This window comes from Tachyglossus aculeatus, chromosome 6 (assembly GCF_015852505.1).
Source record: "Tachyglossus aculeatus isolate mTacAcu1 chromosome 6, mTacAcu1.pri, whole genome shotgun sequence".
In the NCBI taxonomy this organism is placed as follows: Eukaryota; Metazoa; Chordata; class Mammalia; order Monotremata; family Tachyglossidae; genus Tachyglossus; species Tachyglossus aculeatus.
The window spans coordinates 4,359,784-4,385,235 of record NC_052071.1 but is presented as its reverse complement, the minus strand read 5'-3'; the positions used below and the strand labels follow the sequence as shown (position 1 = coordinate 4,385,235).

Sequence of the window (25,452 nt, the reverse complement as noted above, 5' to 3'; positions counted from 1 at the left end):
CCGTCAACAGTCGTATTTATTGAGCGCTTCCGGGGGAGGCGCTCGGGAAAGGACGATACAACAGAGTCGGTAGAATCGTTCTCGGCCCGCAATCGGTCCGTGATATTTATTGAGCGCTGTGTGCCGAGCACTGAACTAAGCGCTTGGGAGAGGACGATCCAACAGAACCGGTAGACGCCCGCCCCGCCCACAAGCAATCAGGGGTATTTATTGAGCGCTGACTGTGTGCAGAGCACTGGACTAAGCGCTTGGGAGAGGACAATACGACAACAAACAGACATATTCCCTACCCACGACCAGCCGATAATCCAGAGGGGGAGACAGACGTGAATAGAAATAAATAATTTTCAGAAACGTGCAAGTGCTAATGGGGTAAGGGATGGGCGAATATCAAATGCCCTGATCGACCTGATTAACTCAGATCCATGCCAGCGCTTAGCACGGCACGTAGCGAGCGCCTAAATGACCCGGAAAAAACCCAAAACACAACACGAGACCTCCTCAGAGCGAGGAGGTCGGGGGAGTTGGGGCCTGGAGGCGGGAAGCCAGCTGGTCTCCGTTTCCAGAAAGGGGAAAAGGGAGGAACAGGTTGAAGCGTGAGAAAAGATTGACCTTCAACCCGGAAAAGGGATCCTAGGAATTCGGAAGGGCGTCCAACACGGAGGTCAGGCCGAGGCTTCCGAGCCTTGCCAAACGGAGAGTATTTATTGAGCGCTTACTGTGCGCGGAGCACTGTACTCGACGCTTGGGAGAGGACGATCCAATGGAAAACAGACATTTCCTGCGTCAGAGGGCCTGGTGACGTGGCCAGTTCTTTCGATCGTTGCTATCTACTGAGTGCTTACTGATGCTGATGATGGCATTTGTTAAGCGCTTACTATGTGCCAAGCACTGTTCTAAGCGCTGGGGGGGGATATAAGATGATCAGGTTGTCCCACGTGGGGCTCACGCTCTTCATCCCCATTTGACAGATGAGGGAACTGAGGCACAGAGAAGTGACTTGCCCAAAGTCACCCAGCTGACAAGTGGCGGAGCCGGGATTTGAACCCGTGACCTCTGACTCCCAAGCCCGGGCTCTTTCCACTGAGCCGCGCTGCTTGGAGAAAGGGAGGGATGGAGATTTGGGAATCGTCCACGTAGAGGTGGGAGTCGGAGCCGCGGGAGGGAATGAGTTCTCTGAGGGAGCGGGGCGAGACGGAGGAGGGAAGGGGAGCCGGGATTGAGCCCCGAGGGATCCCCACGGTCGGAGGCCGAGGAGGAAACGGCGAAGGAGCCGGAGAAGCGGGAGAGGACGGGGCGGGAGAGGACGGGGTGGGCCGAGGGGCGGAAGGAGTTCCGGAGGCTGGGGATCATCGGGACGGAGCGGAGGCCTTTGGATTTGGCAAGAAGGACATCATCCGTGACCTCTGACAGGCCGCTTTCCGTGCAGGGAAGGGGACGGAAGCCAGATTGGAAGGGGTCAAGGAGAGAATGGGAGCAGAGGAAGTGGACGACTCCCTCAAGGAATTCAGAGAGGAAGGGTAGAAGGGAGATGGGGTCATAAACTGGAGGGAGCCGGGGGCTGTGGGGGTCAAGGGAGGGATTTTTTTTTGGCCCGGGGGATACGTATGCATGTTTGAAAGCAGTGGGGAAGAAGCCGCTAGAAAGCGGAAAGTGACTACAAGAAGGGAGGGGGCCGGTGTTTGGATAATACTTTGTGGGGTTCGGGTCCAAAGAGCAGATGGGGGGGTTGGGGGGGGTAAATATATTTTTTTAATGGTATCTGTTAATAGTGGTATTTGTTTAGCGCTTACTCTGTGCCAAACACCGGACTTGATTGAGAGAGGAGGCGAGAGGCCTCCGAGATACTGCCAGGAATACTGGGAGAGTCGACTGGAGGAGATTTTAGAGCGATTCGGCCTGAGGGATTCAATTCTGTTGATAAGGAATGCGGCTGGGTCATTATGGAATTTAAGAGTAATAATTAAGGCATTTGTTAAGCACTTAGAGACTGTGAGCCCACTGTTGGGTAGGGACTGTCTCTATGTGTTGCCAATTTGTACTTCCCAAGCGCTTAGTACAGTGCTCTGCACATAGTAAGCGCTCAATAAATACGATTGATGATGATGATGATGACTTACTGTACTAAGCACCGGGGTGGATCCAAGCCAATCGGGTTGGGCACAGTCCCCGTCCCACGCGGGGCTCACGGCCTCCATCCCCCTTTTCCGGGTGAGGGAGCCCAGAGGAGCGAAGGGACATGCCCAAGTGCACGCGGCAGACAAGGGGCAGAGGCGGGATTAGAACCCAGGACCTTCTGCGAGGGGGAGCTCGAGGAGGGAGTTAAATGTCTGGAACAGCTGATGGGGGCCGCGGTTAGGGAATCGGGAAGGTTGTCGGGAAGAACGGAAGCCGGCGAGGACGAACTCCAGGCGGACGGGGTCAGAGGGATGTCTGGATTCTAGACTTTCCGCTCGTTGCGGGCAGGGAATGCATCCGCTTATTGCCGCATTGTCCTCTCCCCAGCGCTTAGTACAGTGCCGTGCACACAGAAAGCGCTCAATAGACAGGCCAATGAATGAACGACCCGGCCCGTTCGGCCCCGTCCTCCTTCCGCCGAAGGGCGGGGGAGATCGGGATCGTAACCCGTCGTATTTATTGAGCGCTTACGGCGCGCGGGGCAGCGGACTGAGCGCTGGGGAAGCGCGATCCGCCCCAGTGCTCGGCACAGGGTTTGGCACAGAACGAGCGCTTCCTGAATATCCCGGTCGTCGTTCACCGCCCGCTCGCCCTTTCCCGCCAGCCAGTGACCCCGGCGGGCGGGCGGAACCCGGGATGGCGTCCAGCCCGCCGCCATGTCCCTCCCCTTGGCGAACCGGGATGGTGTCAAACCGGACCGTCGCCTCAGCGCAGCGCTCAGCACAGCGTGAGAGCCTAAAAGGGGCCGCCGCCGAGGTCTCCGCCACCCCCCCGGGAGCCGAAGCCTCCGAGCCCCGTCCGCTCTTACTTGACGGCCGCGGGGAGGGTCCCTCCGTGGGCTTGTAACAGCAAAACCTGAAGCTGTTGAACCTGGAGAGACAGAATAATAACAATAATAATAATAATAATAATAATGGCATTTATTAAGCGCTTACTATGTGCAAAGTGCTGGGGAGGTTACAAGGTGATCGGGTTGTCCCACGAGGGGGGCTCCCAGTCTTCATCCCCATTTTTGACAGATGAGGGAACTGAGGCCCAGAGAAGTGAAGTGACTGGCCCAAAGTCACCCAGCTGACAGTTGGCGGAGCCGGGATTTGAACCCATGACCTCTGACTCCAAATAATAATAATAATGATGGCATTGATTAAGCGCTTACTATGTGCAAAGCACTGTTCTAAGTGGTGGGGAGGTTACAAGGTGATCGGGTTGTCCCACGGGGGGCTCCCAGTCTTCATCCCCATTTGACGGATGAGGGAACTGAGGCCCAGAGAAGTGAAGTGACTCGCCCAAAGTCACCCAGCTGACAATTGGCGGAGCAGGGATTTGAACCCATGACCTCTGACTCCAAATAATAATAATAATGATGATGGCATTTATTAAGCGCTTACTATGTGCAAAGCACTGTTCTAAGCGCTGGGGAGGTCAAAAGGTGATTGGGTTGTCCCACGGGGGGCTCACCATCTTCATCCCCATTTGACAGATGAGGTCACTGAGGCCCAGAGAAGTGAAGTGAGTCGCCCAAAGTCACCCAGCTGACAATTGGTGGAGCCAGGATTTGAACACATGACCTCTGACACCAAATAATAATAATAATTATAATAATGATGGCATTTATTAAGCGCTTACTATGTGCAAAGCACTGTTCTAAGCGCTGGGGAGGTTACAAGGTGATCGGGTTGTCCCACGGGGGGCTCCCAGTCTTCATCCCCATTTGACAGATGAGGGAACTGAGGCCCAGAGAAATGAAGTGACTCGCCCAAAGTCATGCAGCTGACAATTGGCAGGGCCGGGATTTGAACCCATGACCTCTGACTCCAAATAATAATAATAATAATGATGGCATTTATTAAGCGCTTACTATGTGCAAAGCACTGTTCTAAGCGCTGGGGAGGTTACAAGGTGATCGGGTTGTCCCATGGGGGGCTCCCAGCCTTCATCCCCATTTGACAGATGAGGGAACTGAGGCCCAGAGAAGTGAAGTGACTCGCCCAAAGTCACCCAGCTGACAATTGGCGGGGCCGGGATTTGAACCCATGACCTCTGACTCCAAAGCCTGGGCTCTTTCCATTGAGCCACGCTGCTTCTCATGGGTCTCCCCCAGTGCGTAGTACAGTGACTGGCACATAGTAAGCGCTTAATTAACCACCCAAAAAAAAAAAAAACAAAGATGGGGGGATGATAGTGGTATTTGTTAAGCGCCTACTATGTGCCCAGCACTGTTCTAAGCGCTGGGGGAGATACACGGCAATCGGGTTGGACACGGTCCCTGCCCGACGTGGGGACCCCAGTCTTCACCCCATTTTCCAGATGAGGGAACTGAGGCCCAGCGCTTAGTCCAGGGCTCTACACACAGTAGACTAGACTGTGAGCCCGTTGTTGGGTAGGGACCGTCTCTATATGTTGCCAACTTGTCCTTCCCAAGCGCTCAGTACAGTGCTCTGCACACAGTAAGCGCTCAGTAAATAGGACGGAATGAATGAATGAACACAGTAAGGGCTCAATAAATACAGCGTGGCTCAGTGGAAAGAACTCGAGCTTGGGAGCCAGAGGTCATGGGTTCTAATCCCGGCTCTGCCACTTGTCTGCTGTGTGACCTTGGGCAAGTCCCTTCCCTTCTCTGGGCCTCAGTTCCCTCATCTGGAAAATGGGGATGAAGCCTGGGAGCCCCCCGGGGGACACCCTGTATCTACCCCAGCACTCAGAACAGTGCTTTGCACATAGTAAGCGCTTAACAAATCCCATTAATAAATACGGTTGAATGAATATGATGAGGGAACTGAGGCCCAGCGCTTAGTCAAGTGCTCTGCTCACAGTAAGCGCTCAATAAATACGACTGAATGAATGAGGGAACTGAGGTCCAGTGCTCTGCACATAGTAAGCGCTCAATAAATACGACTGAATGAATGAGGGAACTGAGGTTCAGTGCTCTGCACACAGTAAGCGCTCAATAAATACGACTGAATGAATGAGGGAACTGAGGTCCAGCGCTTAGTCCAGGGCTCTGTACACAGTAAGCGCTCAATAAATACAACAATGAATGAGATGAGGGAACTGAGGCCCGGCGCTCAGTTCAGTGCTCTGCACACAGTAAGCACTCAATAAATATGACAATGAATGAGATGAGGGAACTGAGGCCCGGTGCTCAGTCCAGTGCCCTGCATACAGTGAGCGCTCAATAAATACGACAATGAATGAGATGAGGGAACTGAGGCCCGGCGCTCAGTCCAGTGCTCTCTACACAGTAAGCGCTCAATAAATACGACTGAATGAATGAGATGAGGGAACTGAGGCCCGGTGCTCAGTTCAGTGCTCTGCACACAGTGAGCGCTCAATAAATACGACAATGAATGAGATGAGGGAACTGAGGCCCGGTGCTCAGTCCAGTGCCCTGCACACAGTAAGTGCTCAATAAATACGACTGAATGAATGAGATGAGGGAACTGAGGCCTGGCGCTCAGTCCAGTGCCCTGCACACACTAAGCGCTCAATTAATAAGACAATGAATGGGATAAGGGAACTGAGGCCCGGCGCTCAGTCCAGTGGTCACTACACAACAAGCGCTCAATAAATACGACAATGAATGAGATGAGGGAACTGAGGCCCGGCGCTCAGCACACAGTGAGCGCTCAATAAATACGACAATGAATGAGATGAGGGAACTGAGGCCCGGCGCTCAGCCCAGTGCCCTGCACACAGTAAGCGCTCAATAAATACGACTGAATGAATGAGATGAAGGAACTGAGGCCCGGCGCTCAGTCCAGTGCCCTGCACACACTAAGCGCTCAATTAATACGACAGTGAATGAGATGAGGGAACTGAGGCCCGGCGCTCAGCACACAGTGAGCGCTCAATAAATACGACAATGAATGAGATGAGGGAACTGAGGCCCGGCGCTCAGCCCAGTGCCCTGCACACACTAAGCGCTCAACAAATACGACTGAATGAATGAGATGAAGGAACTGAGGCCCGGAGCTCAGTCCAGTGCCCTGCACACACTAAGCGCTCAATTAATACGACAGTGAATGAGATGAGGGAACTGAGGCCCGGCGCTCAGCACACAGTGAGCGCTCAATAAATACGACAATGAATGAGATGAGGGAACTGAGGCCCGGCGCTCAGCCCAGTGCCCTGCACACAGTAAGCGCTCAATAAATACGACTGAATGAATGAGATGAAGGAACTGAGGCCCGGCGCTCAGTCCAGTGCCCTGCACACACTAAGCGCTCAATTAATACGACAGTGAATGAGATGAGGGAACTGAGGCCCGGCGCTCAGCACACAGTGAGCGCTCAATAAATACGACAATGAATGAGATGAGGGAACTGAGGCCCGGCGCTCAGCCCAGTGCCCTGCACACACTAAGCGCTCAACAAATACGACTGAATGAATGAGATGAAGGAACTGAGGCCCGGAGCTCAGTCCAGTGCCCTGCACACACTAAGCGCTCAATTAATACGACAGTGAATGAGATGAGGGAACTGAGGCCCGGCGCTCAGCACACAGTGAGCGCTCAATAAATACGACAATGAATGAGATGAGGGAACTGAGGCCCGGCGCTCAGCCCAGTGCCCTGCACACAGTAAGTGCTCAATAAATACGACTGAATGAATGAGATGAAGGAACTGAGGCCCGGCGCTCAGTCCAGTGCCCTGCACACACTAAGCGCTCAATTAATACGACAGTGAATGAGATGAGGGAACTGAGGCCCGGCGCTCAGCACACAGTGAGCGCTCAATAAATACGACAATGAATGAGATGAGGGAACTGAGGCCCGGCGCTCAGCCCAGTGCCCTGCACACAGTAAGTGCTCAATAAATACGACTGAATGAATGAGATGAAGGAACTGAGGCCCGGCGCTCAGTCCAGTGCCCTGCACACACTAAGCGCTCAATTAATACGACAGTGAATGAGATGAGGGAACTGAGGCCCGGCGCTCAGCCCAGTGCCCTGCACACAGTAAGCGCTCAATAAATACGACTGAATGAATGAGATGAAGGAACTGAGGCCCGGCGCTCAGTCCAGTGCCCTGCACACACTAAGCGCTCAATTAATACGACAGTGAATGAGATGAAGGGAACTGAGGCCCGGCGCTCAGTCCAGTGCTCTCTACACAATAAGCGCTCAATAAATACGACAATGAATGAGATGAGGGAACGAGGCCCGGCCCTTAGTCCAGGCCCCTGCACACAGAAAGCGCTCGAAAAACGCGACCGAACGAAATGAAGCCACGGAGCAAGGTCCCCCGGCGGAGGCGGGATTCGAACCCAGCTCCTCGGGGTGGGGGGGGGTCCCGTTACCTGCTGCTTGAGGTGGTGGAGCTCGGCGGTCTGGGGGTCCACGTTCACCACGGGCTTGTTCTTGATCTTGCGGGCCCGGTCGGCGTAACGCAGCGTGTTGAGGGTCTCCTCCAGGTTGGAGTCCGCCGGGCTGACGCAGGCGATCATCACAGTGTGGCTGTTGCCCCCCAGGGAGTCTGCAGTGGGGTCCAATAGCCTCCCTGAAGGCCCGCCTCCCCCAGGAGGCCTGCCCTGCTTAAGCCCCCCGCTTTTCCTCTTCCGACTTTCTTCGTCCCCCTCCCTCGTTTCTTTCTTTCTCTCCCCCTCTAGACTATCAACCCCTTGCGGGCAGGGACTGGGTCTGTTTACTGTCCCCTCCCAGGTGCTCAGTACAGTCCTTGGCACACAGTAATCGCTCAATAAATACGACTGACGATTTTTATTAATGCCCATTTCCCCCTCTAGACTCTAAGGTTTGTTGTGGGCAGGGACTGGGTCTGTTTACTGTTTTATTGCCCTCTCCCAGGTGCTCAGTACAGTCCTTGGCACACAGAAAGCGCTCAATAAATATGACTGACTATTTTTATTAATGCCCGTTTCCCCCTCTAGACTCTAAAGGTTGTTATGGGCAGGGACTGGGTCTGTTTACTGTCCTCTCCCAGGTGCTCAGTACAGTCCTTGGCACACAGTAAGCGCTCAATAAATACATCTGACTATTTTTATTAATGCCCGTTTCCCCCTCTAGACTCTAAGGTTTATTGTGGGCAGGGATTGGGTCTGTCTATTGTTTTAGTGTCCTCTCCCAGGTGCTCAGTACAGTCCTTGGCACACAGTAAGTGCTCAATAAATACGACTGATGATTTTTATTAATGCCCATTTCCCCCTCTAGACTCTAAGGTTTGTTGTGGGCAGGGACTGTGTCTGTTTATTGTTTTACGGTCCTCTCCGAGGTGCTCAGTACAGTCCTTGGCACACAGTAAGAGCTCAATAAATACTACTGACTATTTTTATTAATGCCCGTTTCCCCCTCTAGACTCTAAGGTTTGTTGTGGGCAGGGATTGGGTCTGTTTACTGTCCTCTCCCAGGTGCTCAGTACAGTCCTTGGCACACAGTAAGTGCTCAGTAAATACGACTATTTTTATCAATGCCCGTTTCCCCCTCTAGACTCTAAGGTTTATTGTGGGCAGGGACTGGGTCTGTTTATTGTTTTAGTGTCCTCTCCCAGGTGCTCAGTACAGTCCTTGGCACACAGTAAGCGCTCAATAAATACGACTGACGATTTTTATTAATGCCCATTTCCCCATCTAGACTCTAAGGTTTGTTGTGGGCAGGGACTGGGTCTGTTTATTGTTTTAGTGTCCTCTCCCAGGTGCTCAGTACAGTCCTTGGCACACAGTAAGTGCTCAATAAATACGACTGACGATTTTTATTAATGCCCGTTTCCCCCTCTAGACTCTAAGGTTTGTTGTGGGCAAGGATTGGGTCTGTTTATTGTCCCCTCCCAGGTGCTCAGTACAGTCCTTGGCACACAGTAAGCACTCAATAAATACGACTGATGATTTTTATTAATGCCCGTTTCCCCCTCTAGACTCTAAGGTTTGTTGTGGGCAGGGACTGGGTCTGTTTATTGTTTTAGTGTCCTCTCCCAGGTGCTCAGTACAGTCCTTGGCACACAGTAAGGGCTCAATAAATACGACTGACAATTTTTATTAATGCCCGTTTCCCTCTCTAGACTCAGTTTGTTGTGGGCAAGGATTGGGTCTGTTTATTGTCCTCTCCCAGGTGCTCAGTACAGTCCTTGGCACACAGTAAGCGCTCAACAAATACGACTGACTATTTTTATTAATGTCCGTTTCCTCCTCTAGACTCTAAAGGTTGTTATGGGCAGGGACTGGGTCTGTTTACTGTCCTCTCCCAGGTGCTCAGTACAGTCCTTGGCACACAGTAAGCACTCAATAAATACGACTGACGATTTTTATCAATGTCCATTTCCCCCTCTAGACTCTAAGGTTTATTGTGGGCAGGGACTGGGTCTGTTTATTGTTTTAGTGTCCTCTCACAGGTGCTCAGTACAGTCCTTGGCACACAGTAAGCGCTCAATAAATACAACTGACTATTTTAATTAATGTCTGTTTCCCCCACTAGACTCAAAGGTTTGTTGTGGGCAGGGACTGGGTCTGTTTATTGTCCTCTCCCAGGTGCTCAGTACAGTCCTTGGCACACAGTAAGCACTCAATAAATACGATTGACGATTTTTATTAATGCCCATTTCCCCCTCTAGACTCTAAGGTTTGTTGTGGGCAGGGACTGGGTCTGTTTATTGTTTTAGTGTCCTCTCCCAGGTGCTCAGTACAGTCCTTGGCACACAGTAAGCGCTCAATAAATACGACTGACTATTTTTATTAATGCCCGTTTCCCCCTCTAGACTCTAAGGTTTGTTGTGGGCAGGGATTGGGTCTGTTTACTGTCCTCTCCTAAGTGCTCAGTACAGTCCTTGGCACACAGTAAGCGCTCAATAAATACAACCGACGATTTTTACTAATGCCCGTTTCCCCCTCTAGACTCTAAGGTTTATTGTGGGCAGGGACTGGGTCTGTTTATTGTTTTAGTGTCCTCTCCCAGGTGCTCAGTACAGTCCTTGGCACACAGTAAGCGCTCAATAAATGCGACTGACTATTTTTATTAATGCCCGTTTCCCCCTCTATACTCTCAAGTTTGTTGTGGGCAAGGATTGGGTCTGTTTATTGTCCCCTCCCAGGTGCTCAGTACAGTCCTTGGCACACAGTAAGCGCTCAATAAATACGACTGACGATTTTTATTAATGCCTGTTTCCCCCTCTAGACTCTAAGGTTTATTGTGGGCAGGGATTGGGTCTGTTTATTGTTTTAGTGTCCTCTCCCAGGTGCTCAGTACAGTCCTTGGCACACAGTAAGCGCTCAATAAATACGACTGACTATTTTTATTAATGCCCGTTTCCCCCTCTAGACTCTAAGGTTTGTTGTGGGCAGGGATTGGGTCTGTTTACTGTCCTCTCCTAAGTGCTCAGTACAGTCCTTGGCACACAGTAAGCGCTCAATAAATACAACCGACGATTTTTACTAATGCCCGTTTCCTCCTCTAGACTCTAAACTTTGTTAGGGGCAGGGACTGGGTCTGTTTACTGTCCTCTCCCAGGTGCTCAGTACAGTCCTTGGCACACAGTAAGGGCACAATAAATGCGACTGACTATTTTTATTAATGCCCGTTTCCCCCTCTATACTCTCAAGTTTGTTGTGGGCAAGGATTGGGTCTGTTTATTGTCCCCTCCCAGGTGCTCAGTACAGTCCTTGGCACACAGTAAGCGCTCAATAAATACGACTGACGATTTTTATTAATGCCCGTTTCCCCCTCTAGACTCTAAGGTTTGTTGTGGGCAGGGACTGGGTCTGTTTATTGTTTTACTGTCCTCTCCTAGGTGCTCAGTACAGTCCTTGGCACACAGTAAGCACTCAATAAATACGACTATTTTTATTAATGCCCGTTTCCACCTCTAGACTCTAAGGTTTGTTATGGGCAGGGATTGGGTCTGTTTATTGTCCTCTCCCAGGTGCTCAGTACAGTCCTTGGCACAGAGTAAGTGCTCAATAAATACGACTGACTATTTTTATTGATGCCCGTTTCCTCCTCTAGACTCTAAACTTTGTTAGGGGCAGGGACTGGGTCTGTTTACTGTCCTCTCCCAGGTGCTCAGTACAGTCCTTGGCACACAGTAAGGGCACAATAAATGCGACTGACTATTTTTATTAATGTCCATTTCCCCCTCTAGACTCTAAAGTTTGTTATGGGCAGGGACTGGGTCTGTTTATTGTTTTACTGTCCTCTCCCAGGTGCTCAGTACAGTCCCTGGCACACAGTAAGGGCTCAATAAATACGACTGACTACTTTTATTAATGCCCGTTTCCCCCTTTAGACTCTAAAGTTTGTTATGGGCAGGGACTGGGTCTGTTTACTGTCCTCTCCCAGGTGCTCAGTACTGTCCTTGGCACACAGTAAGCGCTCAATAAATCCGACTGACTATTTTTATGAATGTGCGTTTCCACCTCTAGACTCTGAAGTTTGTTATGGGCAGGGACTGGGTCTGTTTATTGTCCTCTCCCCGGTGCTCAGTACAGTCCTTGGCACACAGTAAGGGCTCAATAAATACACAGTAAGCGCTCAATAAATACGACTATTTTTATTAATGTCCGTTTCCCCCTCTAGACTCTAAGGTTTGTTGTGGGCAGGGATTGGGTCTGTTTATTGTCCTCTCCCAGGTGCTCAGTACAGTCCTTGGCACACAGTAAGCGCTCAATAAATACGACTGACTATTTTTATTAATGCCCGTTTCCTCCTCTAGACTCTAAAGTTTGTTATGGGCAGGGACTGGGTCTGTTTACTGTCCTCTCCCAGGTGCTCAGTACAGTCTCTGGCACAGAGTAAGGGCTCAATAAATACGACTATTTTTATTAATGCCCGTTTCCCCCTTTAGACTCTAAAGTTTGTTGTGGGCAGGGACTGAGTCTGTTTACTGTCCTCTCCCAGGTGCTCAGTACAGTCCTTGGCACACAGTAAGCGCTCAATAAATGTGACTGACTATTTTTATTAATGCCCGTTTCCCCCTCTAGACTCTAAGGTTTATTGTGGGCAGGGACTGGGTCTGTTTATTGTTTTAGTGTCCTCTCCCAGGTGCTCAGTACAGTCCTTGGCACACAGTAAGCGCTCAATCAACGCTAATGAATGAATGATTGTGAGCCCCAAGTGGGACATTATTATTAATAAAGAAAGAAATGATGGTATTTGTTAAGCGCGTACTATGTGCCAAGCGCTGTTCTAAGCGCGGGGGTAGAGACGAGGTCATCAGGCTGTCCCACGTGGGGCTCAGTCTTCCTCCCCATTTTCCAGATGGGGGAACTGAGGCCCAGAGGAGTGAAGTGACATGCCCAACGCCACAGAGCTGACAAATGGCGGAGCCGGGATTCAAACCCAGGACCTCCGACTCCCAAGCCTGGGTTCTTGCCCCACGGAGCCGCGATAATCACGGTGGCATCCGCTCGGCGCTCGCCACGCGGCAGGCGCCGGACTAAGCGCTTCTCCGGAGAAGCAGCGTGGGTCAGTGGAAAGAGCCCGGGCTTTGGAGTCAGAGGTCACGGGTTCAAATCCCGGCTCCGCCACCTGTCAGCTGTGTGACTTTGGGCAAGTCACTTCACTTCTCTGGGCCTCAGTTCCCTCATCTGGAAAAATGGGGATTAAAACCGTGAGCCCCCCGTGGGACAACCTGATCACCTTGTAACCTCCCCAGCGCTTACAACAGTGCTTTGCACATAGCAAGCGCTTAATAAATGCCATCATTATCATTATTATTGTTATTATCCATCGCCCCCACAATGACGGAGGACGACTCGTTTGGTACGACGTCGTCTTAACTGCGGTGTCTGTTAAGCGCTTACTACGCGCCAAGCGCTGTTCAAAGCGTGGGGGTGGGGACGAGGTGATCGGGTCGTTCCCGCGTGGCGCTCCGCCTTCCTCCCCATTTTCCAGATGAGGGAACTGAGGCCCAGAGGAGTGACGTGACACGCCCAACGTCACCGAGCTGAGCGGCGGAGCCGGGATTAGAACCCAGAACCTCGGCCGCTGGGCCACGCCGCTTCTCCTCGCACCCCGTGGCTCGGCTTGGGGTCCCGACGGGGCACGACGCCGACCCCCCCGGGTCCCCCCGAGCCCCCCGAGCCCCCCGCCGGGCCTCACCTTGCAGCAGGCGGGTGAGCTTGGAATCCCGGTAGGGCACGAAGCCGCCCTTTTTGTCGTCGCCCAGGGCGCTGATGACGTTGCCCAGGCACAGGAGGCCGCGGTTGATGTTGATCCCTGGCCGGAAGCGGAGGCCGGGTCAGCCGGGGGTGGGGGGGGGGGTCCCGGGGCCGAAGACCACCCCCCGTGCCCCCCGCCGCGCCCCCTCACCTTCCTTCAGGCGGTCTCCTTCCGCCTTGGTCTTCTTCTGCCGCTCGGAGCCGGCCAGGTCGACCAGGTGAAGCTTGGAGCAGAAGCTGCCGCTCCTGGGACGGGAGAGAATCGGAAGGCCGGGGGGATGGGGACCATCCGAGGGGGAGACCCCGAAGGCCGTGGGGCCGTAGGGATGGGGACCATCCGGGAGGCCGTGGGGAAGATCCCCAAGGCCGTGGGGCCGCGGGGATGGGGACCATCCGGAGGCCGTGGGGAAGATCCCGAAAGCCGTGGGGATGGGGACGATCCCGAAGGCCGTGGGGCCACGGGGATGGGGACCATCCGGAGGCTGTGGGGAAGATCCCGAAGGCCGTGGGGCCATGGGGATGGGGACGATCCAGATGGCCACGGGGCTGTGGGGATGGGGACGATCCCGAAGGCCGTGAGGCCGCGGGGATGGGGATGACCCCGAAGGCCGTGGCGAAGACCCCGAAGGCCAGGGGGCCGTGGGGATGGGGACCATTCGGGAGGCCGTGGGGAAGACCCCGAAGGCCGTGGGGATGGGGACGATCCAGAAGGACTTGGGGCTGTTGGGATGGGGACCATCCGGAAGGCCGGGGGGAAGAGTCCGAAGGCCGTGGGGATGGGGACGATCCAGAAGGCCGTGGGGATGGGGACCATTCGGAAGGCCGTGGGGTAGACCCCGAAGGCCGTGGGGATGGGGACCATCCAGAAGGCCGTGGGGTCGTGGGGAAGACCCCAGAAGGCCGTGGGGCTGTGGGGATGGGGACGATCCGGAAGGCCACGGGGCTGTGGGAAAGACCCCAGAAGGTCGTGGGGCCGTGAAGATGGGGACCATTTGGAAGGCCGTGGGGAAGACCCCGAAGGCCGTAGGGCCGTGGAGATGGGGACGACCCAGAAGACCGTGGGGTCGTGGGGAAGACCCCAGAAGGCCACGGGGAAGGTCCAGAAGGCCTTGGGGCTGTGGGGCTGGGGATGACCAGAAGGCCGTGGGGTCGTGGGGAAGACTCCGAAGGCTGTGGGGCTGTGGGGATGGGGACCATTCAGAAGGCCATGGGGTCGTGGGGAAGACCCCAGAAGGCCGTGGGGCCGTGGGGATGGGGTCCATTCGGAAGGCCATGGGGTCATGGGGAAGACCCCGAAGGCCGTGGGGCCGGGGATGATCCAGAAGGCCGTGGGGTCGTGGGGAAGACCCCAGAAGGCCACAGGGAAGACCCAGAAGGCCTTGGGGGCTGTGGGGATGGGGATGACCAGAAGGCCGTGGGGAAGACCCCGAAGGCCATGGGGATGGGGACCATCCAGAAGGCCATGGGGTCGTGGGGAAGACCCCGGAGGGCCACGGGGGAGACCCAGAAAGCCGTGGGGCTGTGGGGATGGGGACAATCCTGAAGGCCGTGGGGTCATGGGAAAGTCCTAGAAGGCCACAGGGAAGACCCCGTAGGCCGTGGGGCTGTGGGGATGGGGACGATCCTGAAGGCTGTGGGGTCATGGGAAAGTCCTACAAGGCCACAGGGAAGACCCCGTAGGCCGTGGGGCCGCAGGGAAGGCCGCAGGGCCACGCTCCCCTGCCCGGCCCCCCTGGCCCAAGGCAGTCCGGGCACCCGGGGTCTTCGACAAGGTTTCACCAGCTACCGCCACCCGTGGCCTGGGCACCGGCGGATCGGGGTGGGAGGGAAACAGGGCGCACGGGGGGTGTTCGGAAGGAAGAGGGAAGCTCCTTGAGGGCAGGGATGGGGGTCTATTGTCCTCTCCCAAGCTCTCAGCCCAATGCCCTGAGTACAGTAGGGACTTGATACAGCGGTTTAATTCATTCATTCATTCAATCATATTTACTGAGCGCTTACTATGTGCTGAGCACTGGACTAAGCGCTTGGGAAGGACAAGCTGGCAAGGTTTAGAGCCGGTCCCCACCCGACAACGGGCTCGACTGAAAGCAACCCAGCCCCTTCCCTTAAGGTGACGACGGGGCAACGACGGCACAACGCCGTCCCGTGAGGGGGGTGGGAGTCACAAAATAATCATCCACCCAAAGTTGAAGACCCCCGGGGGTGGGGCGGGATGGGGAGGGGAGGGGACCATCGGTGGGGGGCGGGCGGGAGTCACAAAATAATCATCCACACCAAGTTGAAGACCCCCGGGGGAGTCACACAATGAGCGCTTACTGTGTGCAGACTACTTCCCAAGCGCTTAGTCCAGTGCTCTGCACACAGTAAGCGCTCAATAAATACGACTGAATAATAATAATAATAATAACAATAATAATAATAATAATGTTGGCATTTGTTAAGCACTTACTATGTGCAAACCACTGTTCTAAGCGCTGGGGGGGATACGAAGTGATCAGGTTGTCTCCATGTGGGGTTCACAGTCTTAATCCCCATTTTCCAGATGAGGTAACTGAGGCTCAGAGAAGAGAAGTGACTTGCCCAGGGTCACACAGTCGACACGTGGCCGAGTCGGGATTCGAACCCGTGACCTCTGACTCCAAAGCCCGGGCTCTTTCCAGTGAGTCAAGGACGATAAACGGACGCGTTCCCCGCCCACAGCGAGCCGACGGACTAGAGGGGGAAGACGGACGTTTCCTTCTATCTACCCCAGCGCTTAGTACAGCGCCCGGCGTCCAGCTTAACAGACCCCGCGATTATGATAAACGGAAGGAAATAAATGAAGGACACGGACGTAAGTGGTGCGGGGCTGGGACGGCGGGATGAAGAAAGGGGATAAAAGTGGGGGCGAGAAGAAGGCCGCGCCGGCCTCCGCTTACTTGTCGCTCCTCTTCCTCTGCTCGATGGAGATGGTGAAGATGGCGTGGGAGCGGGACGACTGGGAATTCATGGCCGTGGAGGCCACGGTCCGGCCCGTGTTCCCCTGCTCCAGGCAGCGCACCATTTCCGGCCCGGATCCCACCGCCTTCTCCGTCAGCCCCACGATCTGTTCCCGCCGGGCCCGGGGAGACCGTCAGAATAATGGTCAGGATAATAAGAATTATTAGAAGAATAATCAGAATAATCAGAATAATATTCTTATAAGAATAAGAAGAAGAAGAATCAGAATTTCTGCGCCTGTGATATTATTATCAGAATAATAACGACGGCGTTCGTCATCATCAATCGTATTTATGGAGCGCTTACTATGTGCAGAGCACCGTACTAAGCGCTGAGGAAGAACAAATTGGCAACATATAGAGACGGTCCCTACCCAGCAGTGGGCTCACAGTCTAAAAAGTCAGGCGCTTACTATGCGCCGACCACTGTTCGAAGCGCTGTTTGGTCGTCTGCCTTCCCCTTTTGGACTGCGAGCCCCGTTGTGAGCCCGCGATGGGGTAGGGACCGTCTCTGTATGTTGCCGACTTGTACTTCCCAAGCGCTTAGTACAGTGCTCTGCACACAGTAAGCGCTCGATAAATACGACTGAGTGAGAGTGAGTAGGGACCGTCTCTAGATGTTGCCGACTTGGACCGCCCAAGCGCTTAGTACAGCGCTCTGCACACAGTAAGCGCTCGATAAATACGATTGAGTAGGGACCGTCTCTAGATGTTGCCGACTTGGACCGCCCAAGCGCTCAGTACAGTGCTCTGCACACAGTAAGCGCTCAATAAATACGATTGAGTAGGGACCGTCTCTAGATGTTGCCGACTTGGACCGCCCAAGCGCTTAGTACAGTACTCTACACAAGTAAGCGCTCGATAAATACGATTGAGTGAAGTAGGGACCGTCTCTAGATGTTGCCGACTTGGACCGCCCAAGCGCTTAGTACAGTGCTCGGCACACATTAAGCGCTCAATAATAATAATAATAACGGCATTTATTAAGCGCTTACTATGTGCCAAGCACCGTTCTAAGCGCTGGGGAGGTTACAAGGTGACCAGGTTGTTCCACGGGGGGCTCACGGTCTTCATCCCCATTTTCCAGATGAGGGGACTGAGGCTCGGAGAAGTGAAGTGACTTGCCCCAAGTCCCACGGCTGACAACTGGTGGAGCCGGGATTTGAACCCATGACCTCTGACTCCAAAGCCCGGGCTCTTTCCACTGAGCCACGCTGCTTCTCAATAAATACGACTGAATGAATTACAAGCGCTTAGTACAGTGCTCTGCACACAGTAAGCACTCAATAAATACGATTGAAATATGATTGAATGAATGAGTGAATACAAGGTGATCAGGTTGTCCCACGCGGGGCTCACTGACTTCATCCCCATTTTCCGGATGAGATCACCGTGGCACAGAGAGGTGAAGTGACTGGCCCAAGGTCACCCAGCAGACGAGTGGCGGAGCCGGGATTAGAACCCATGACCTCCGACTCCCAAGCCCGGGCTCTTGTCGCTGGGCCGCGATAATCATGGTGGTATTCGTTAGGCGCTTACTACGTGGCGGGCACTGGGCTAAGCGCTTCTCCGCTGGCCCCACGGTGATAGAGGACGACTCGTTCGGTACATAACTGCGGTGTTTGTTAAGTGCTTACTATGTGCCAAGCGCTGTACTAAGCGCTGGGGGGATTCAAAGGTAATACGAGGCAATTCAGGGTGGCGTTTATTAAGTGCTTCCTATGTGCCGAGCGCTGTACTAAGCGCTGGGGCGGATTCAAAGGTAATTCGAGGCAGATTGAAAGTGGTATTTCTTATGCTTGTAACCTCCCCAGCGCTTAGAACAGTGCTTTGCACATAGTAAGCGCTTAATAAATGCCATCATTATTATTATTATTAATCATTACTATCAATAAGTATAATAACAGTGCCATCATTATTATTAATCACTGCTGTTAATAGTTATCATAATAATAATGATCATAATAATTATAATTATCATGATTGTATTATACTATTATATTATATATCATCATATTACAATATATTATTATGCATATTATTATAGCATTGCATTATTATAATTATAATAATGTATATATCATCATATTACAATATATTATTATGCATATTATTATAGCATTGCATTATTATAATGATAATAATGTAATGATCGTGCACTATAATTATAAAACAATAATTATCGTAATAATAATGATCATAATACTATCATAATAATTATCATTATCATTAATTATCATGATCGTTATTATTATTATGCGCTTCCCATGCGCCAAGCGCTGTACTAAGCACTGGGGGGGATTCAAAGGTAATTTGAGGCAATTCAGGGTGGTGTTCGTTAAGTGCTTCCTCTGTGCCGAGCGCCGTACTAAGCGCTGGGGCGGATTCAAAGGTAATTCGAGGCAGATGGAAAGTGGTATTTCTTATGCGCTTCCCATGTGCCAAGCACTGTACTAAGCGCTGGGGGGAATTCAAAGGTAATTCGAGGCAATTCAGGGTGGTGTTTGTTAAGTGCTTCCTATGTGCCAAGCGCTGTACTGAGCGCTGGGGCAAATTCAAAGGTAATTCGAGGCAGATTGAAAGTGGTATTTGTTATGCGCTTCCCATGTGCCAAGCACCCGTCTTTTTTTCCTTCCAAACGGTATTTATTAAGCACTTACTATGTGCCCTGTACTGTCCTATTATCATTAGAGGATAGTCTAGTGGGTAGAGCCCGGGCCTGGGAATCAGAAGGTCCTGGGTTCTAATTCCTGCTCCGCTGCCTGTCTGCTGTGTGACCTTGGGCGAGTTACCTCACACCTCTGGGCCTCGGTTCCCTCGTCTGTCAAATGGGGATTAAGATTGCGAGCCCCATGTGGGACGGGGACTATGTCAGACCCAATTACCTTGTATCCATCCCAGCACTTAGTGCAGTGCCTGGCACATAGTGAGTGCCTAAATACCACTATTATTATTCTAATATCGAGTCCGGAACCCTGACCCCCTCTTTTTTTCTTCTTCTTCTTATATTTTCTTTTTATTATTATTATTACCCATTATTATTAGCATTTATTAATATGTACACTAATATATACATACGATAACATGATCACCTTGTAACCTCCCCAGTGCTTAAACAGTGCTTGGCACATAGTAAGCGCTTAACAAATGCCATCAGTATTATTATTACCCATTATCATTAGTATTTATTAATATGTACACTAATATGTACATATGATAATATGATCACCTTGTAACCTCCCCAGTGCTTAAAACAGTGCTTGGCACATAGTAAGCGCTTAACAAATGCCATCACTGTTATTATTACCATTATTATTAGCATTTATTAATATGTACACTAATATAAACATATGATAACATGATCACCTTGTAACCTCCCCAGCGCTTAGAACAGTGCTTGGCACATAGTAAGTGCTTAACAAATGCCATCATTATTATTAACCATTATCATTAGTATTTATTAATATGTACACTAATGTATACATATGATAACCTGATCACCTTGTAACCTCCCCCGTGCTTAAAACAGTGCTTGGCACATAGTAAGCGCTTAACAAACGCCATCACTGTTATTATTACCCATTATTATTAGCATTTATTAATATGTACACTAATGTATACATATGATAACATGATCACCCTGTAACCTCCCCAGTGCTTAAAACAGTGCTTGGCACATAGTAAGTGCTTAACAAATGCCATCACTGTTATTATTATTACCCATTATTATTAGCATTTATTAATATGTACACTAATATGTACATATGATAACATGATCACCTTGTAACCTCCCCAGTGTTTAAAACAGTGCTTGGCACATAGTAAGCGCTTAACAAATGCCATCATTAGTATTATTACCCATTATCATTAGTATTTATTAATACGTACACTAATGTATACATAGGATAACACGATCACCTTGTAACCTCCCCAGTGCTTAAAACAGTGCTTGGCACATAGTAAGCGCTTAACAAATGCCATCATTATTATTATTACCCATTATCATTAGTATTTATTAATATGTACACTAGTGTATACATATGATAACACGATCACCTTGTAACCTCCCCAGCGCTTAAAACAGTGCTTGGCACATAGTAAGCGCTTAACAAATGCCATCATTATTATTATTACCCATTATCATTAGTATTTATTAATATGTACACTAATGTATACACAGGATAACATGATCACCTTGTAACCTTCCCAATGCTTAAAACAGTGCTTGGCACATAGTAAGCGCTTAACAAATGCCATCATTATTATTATTACCCATTATCATTAGTATTCATTAATATGTATTAATATTAATATGAGAAGCAGCGTGGCTTAGTGGAAAAGGCCCGGGCTTTCGAGTCAGAGGTCAGGGGTTCAAATCCCAGCTCCGCCAATTGTCAGCTGTGTGACTTTGGGCAAGTCACTTAACTTCTCTGTGCCTCAGTTACCCCATCTGTAAAATGGGGATTAAGACTGTAAGCCCCCCGTGGGACAACCTGATCACCTTGTAACCTCCCCAGCGCTTAGAACAGTGCTTTGCACATAGTAAGCGCTTAATAAATGCCATCATCATCGTGTACACTAATGTATACATATGATAACACGATCACCTTGTAACCTCCCCAGTGCTTAAAACAGTGCATGGCACATAGTAAGCGCTTAATAAATGCCATTATTATTATTATTATTAATGCCCTTCCTCTCGTTCTCCACAGGGCCTCCATTTTCAGAGAGACGTCTCCCCCTTTTAGACTGTGAGCCCACTGTTGGGTAGGGACTGTCTCTACCTGTTGCCAATTTGTACTTCCCAAGCGCTTAGTACAGTGCTCTGCACAGAGTAGGCGCTCAATAAATACGATTGATGATGATGATGATGTGTGTGTGTGTGTGTGTGTGTGTGTGTGTCTCTCTCTCTTTCACACACATACGCACGGCCGCACCTTGATGCCTTGTTTCGGGTCTTCGCGGATGTTGATCTGGGACGACTTATCACGAGCCGGGCACAGCAGGTCCAGGATCTCTTCGTTGTAGATCTGCGGCGAACGGGAGTGGGATGAGCAAAATTTAAAAAAAGTCGCCAAGCAACGAGCCCCGGCCCCCGGAAAGACGCGTGAGGGGAGAAATCTAGAAATCTAGAAATCTGCTCCTTCTGGGCAGGGACGGTGGCTGTCGACGCTGACGTGTTGGACGCCTCCTCGGCCTCCCACCCCCCGACCGTGGGGGTCCCGCGGGGCTCAGTCCCGGCTCCCCTTCCCTCCTCCGTCTCCCTCCGCTCCCACGGCTTCGACTCCCGCCTCTACGCGGACGATTCCCGAATCTCCTTCTCCAGCCCGCTCTCTCTCCCTCTCTACCGTCTCGCATCTCGAGACGAAATACGAAATACGATTGATTGATCTCCTCCTGGCTGGGGCGTCCTCAAACTGAACACTCCCTCCTCTCCCGCTCCCTTCTCCATCGCTCAGGCGCTTGGTTTCGCATCTTTATTCATCCCCCTCGCCCCCAGCCCCAAAGCGCTCATATCCACATCCGTAATTTATTAAATTTTTTATAAAGGCATTTAAGCCTGTATATATATTTGTGCATATTTATTCATCTATTTATTTTACTTTAATAATAATAATAATGGTGGGATTTATTAAGCGCTTACTATGTGCCAAGCACTGTTCTAAGCGCTGGGGAGGTTACAAGGTGATCAGGTTGTCCCTTGAGGGGCTCACAGTCTTCATCCCCATTTTCCAGGTGAGGGAACTGAGGCCCAGAGAAGTGAAGTGACTTGCCCAAAGTCACACAGCTGACAATTGGTGGAGCCGGGATTTGAACCCCTGACCTCTGACTCCAAAGCCCGGGCTCTTCCCTCTGAGCCACGCTGCTTCTCTACTTTTACATATCTATTCTATTTTATTTTGTTAGTATGTTTGGTTTTATTCTCTGTCTCCCCCTTTTAGACTGTGAGCCCACTGTTGGGTAGGGACTGTATATGTTGCCAACTTGTACTTCCCAAGCGCTTAGTACAGTGCTCTGCACACAGTGAGTGCTCAATAAATACAATTGATTGATTGATTGATTAAGCACTTACTATGTGCCTAGCACTGTTCTAAGCGCTGGGGAGGTAACAAGGTGATCAGGTTGTCCCACGGGGGGCTCACGGTCTTCAGCCCCAATTGACAGATGAGGGAACTGAGGCCCAGTGAAGTGACTTGCCCCTTTGGGGCAAGCTGACGAGTGGCGGAGCCGGGATTTGAACCCATGACCTCGGACTCCAAAGCCCGGGCTTCTATTGCCTGTCTGGAATGTACGCTCGTTGTTAACAATAATAATAATAATAATGATGATGATAGCATTTATTAAGCGCTTACTATGTGCAAAGCACTGTTATAAGCGCTGGGGAGGTTACAAGGTGATCAGGCTGTTCCGCAGAGGGTTCATGGTCTTAATCCCCATTTTCCAGAAGAGGTAACTGAGGCACAGAGAGGTTAAGTGACTTGCCCAAAGTCACACAGCCGACAAGTGACAGAGCCAGAATTTGAACCCACGACCTCGGACTCCAAAGCCCGGGCTTCTATTGCCTGTCTGGAATGTACGCTCGCTGCTAATAATAATAATAATGATGGCATTTGTTAAGCGCTTACTATGTGCAAAGCACTGTTCTAAGCGCTGGGGAGCTTACAAGGTGATCAGGCTGTCCCGCGGGGGGCTCACGGTCTTAATCCCCATTCTCCAGATGAGGTCACTGGGGCACAGAGAGGTTAAGTGACTTGCCCAAAGTCACACAGCTGGCAGTTGGCAGACTCCAAAGCCCGGGCTCTTTCCACTAAGCCATGCTGCTGTCGTTGTCCTACTGTCCTCTGAAGTGCTCAGTACAGTGCTTTGCACACAGTAAACGCCCAATAAATACGACCGACCTTAGGGATGACACACCTGCTCTCCCTCAGAGTGTGAGCCCCACGGGAGACAGGGATTGGATTTTACCCCAGGTCTTGGAACAATGTTTGATACAGAGTAAGTACCGGTCAGTCAATCGGATTTATTGAGCACTTCCTGGGTGCAAAGTACTGTACTAAGCGCTTGGGAGAGCACTGTATAACAACAAATAGACGCATTCCCTTCCCATAATGAGCTCACAGTTGGGGCCGAGGGGGAAAAGGGCGGGCAATAATTATGATAACGCTCTCTTCCACTTCAACACCTTATTGAAGGCCCATCTCCTCCAGGAAGCCCGCTTCTCCCCCTCCTTTCTGCGTCGCCCCGACTCGCTCCCCGTCTTTATCCTCCCTCCCAGCCCCACAGCACATTTGGATATAGCTGCAATTTATATAGGTTAAAAAAAAAATAAAATAATATAATATAATAATAATAATAATAATGATGGCATTTGTTAAGCGCTTACTATGTGCAGAGCACTGTTCTAAGCGCTGGGGGTGGATACAAGGTGATCGAGTTGTCCCACATGGGGCTCACAGTCTTAATCCCCATTTTACAGATGAGGGAACTGAGGCTCAGAGAAGTTAAGTGGCTTGCCCAAGGTCACACAGCAGACATGTGGCAGAGCCGGGATTCGAACCCATGACCTCTGACTCCAAAGCCCGGGCTCTTCCCCACTGAGCCACGCTGCTCCTCTCTATATAATATAATATATTATATTATATAATATAATAATAATAATATAATAATAATAGCTGAATAATAGTATATAGCTGAAATTTATATAGGTAATCATCAATCAATCGTATTTATTGAGCGCTTACTGTGTGCAGAGCACTGTACTAAGCGGTTGGGAAGTACAAGCTGGCAACAATAATAATAATAATAGCAGCATTTATTAAGTGCTTACTATGTGCAAAGCACTGTTCTAAGTGCTGGGGAGGTTACAAGGTGATCAGGTTGCCCCATGGGGGCTCGCAGTCTTCATCCCCATTTTAAAGATGAGGGAACTGAGGCCCAGAGAAGTTAAGTGACTTGCCCAAAGTCACACAGCTGACAATTAGCGGAGCAGGTAATAATAATAATAATAATAATAATAATGTTGGCATTTATTACGTGCTTACTATGTGCAAAGCACTGTTCTAAGCGCTGGGGAGGATACGAAGTGATCAGGTTGCCCCATGGGAGCTCCAGTCTTCACCCCCATTTTGCAGATGAGGAAACTGAGGCCCAGAGATGTTAAGTGACTTGCGCAAAGTCACACAGCTGACAACTGGCAGAGCAGGTAATAATAATAATAATAATAATAATGTTGGCATTTATTAAGTGCTTACTATGTGCAAAGCACTGTTCTAAGCACTGGGAACGATACAAGGTGATCAGGTTGCCCCATGGGAGCTCCAGTGTTCACCCCCATTTTACAGATGAGGGAACTGAGGCCCAGAGAAGTTAAGTGACTTGCCCAAAGTCACACAGCTGACAATTGGCGGAGCAGGTAACAATAATAATAATAATAATGGCATTTATTAAGTGCTTACTATGTGCAAAGCACTGTTCTAAGCACTGGGGAGGTTACAAGGCAATCAGGGTGTCCCATGGAGGGGGGCTCACAGTCGTCACCCCCATTTTACAGATGAGGGAACTGAGGCACAGAAAAGTTAAGTAACTTGCCCAAAGTCACACAGCTGACGAATGGCGGAGCAGGTAACAATAATAATAATAATAATACTGATGGCATTTATTAAGCGCTTACTATGTGCAAAGCACTGTTCTAAGCGCTGGGGAGGTTACAAGGTGATCAGGGTGTCCCATGGGGGGGCTCACAGTCGTCACCCCCATTTTACAGATGAGGGAACTGAGGCACAGAGAAGTTAAGTAACTTGCCCAAAGACACACAGCTGACAATTGGCGGAGCAGGTAATAATAATAATAATAATAATAATAATAATAATAATAATAATAATGGCATTTATTAAGCGCTTACTTAAGGGAGGGGGATGCTTTCGGAAAGGAGGATGGATTCCGCGTTCACCAGGAAACTCTCTAGGCTCCACAGCCAAGCTTTTACCTCATCATCATCATCATCAATCAATCATCATCATCAATCGTACTTATTGAGCGCTCACTATGCGCAGAGCACTGTACTAAGCGCTTGGGAAGTACAAATTGGTAACATATAGAGACAGTCCCTACCCAACAGTGGGCTCACAGTCTGAAAGTCTTACCTCGAAGTAAGACACCTTCCCGGCGAATTCAGCGCCCGCCCTCCGGCCGGGAAA

General features: G+C 50.7%; 1 protein-coding gene across 2 annotated transcripts in view; it reads right to left on the bottom strand.

Moving 5' to 3' along the window:
* KIF4A (kinesin family member 4A) overlaps positions 1 to 25,452 on the bottom strand; it is a 75,375-nt gene that overhangs the window by 46,092 nt on the left and 3,831 nt on the right. For both annotated transcript variants that reach the window (XR_005451586.1, XM_038747981.1), the window contains exons 4-9: positions 21,193 to 21,285; positions 16,196 to 16,362; positions 13,429 to 13,523; positions 13,219 to 13,335; positions 7,476 to 7,651; positions 2,987 to 3,048 (exon numbers count right to left, since the gene is read on the bottom strand). Coding sequence is in view for 1 of the 2 variants with exons in the window: in XM_038747981.1 (XP_038603909.1) it covers positions 2,987 to 3,048; positions 7,476 to 7,651; positions 13,219 to 13,335; positions 13,429 to 13,523; positions 16,196 to 16,362; positions 21,193 to 21,285 (710 nt within the window). In the remaining variant the exon portion in view is untranslated. The remainder of the gene's footprint in view (positions 1 to 2,986; positions 3,049 to 7,475; positions 7,652 to 13,218; positions 13,336 to 13,428; positions 13,524 to 16,195; positions 16,363 to 21,192; positions 21,286 to 25,452) is intronic.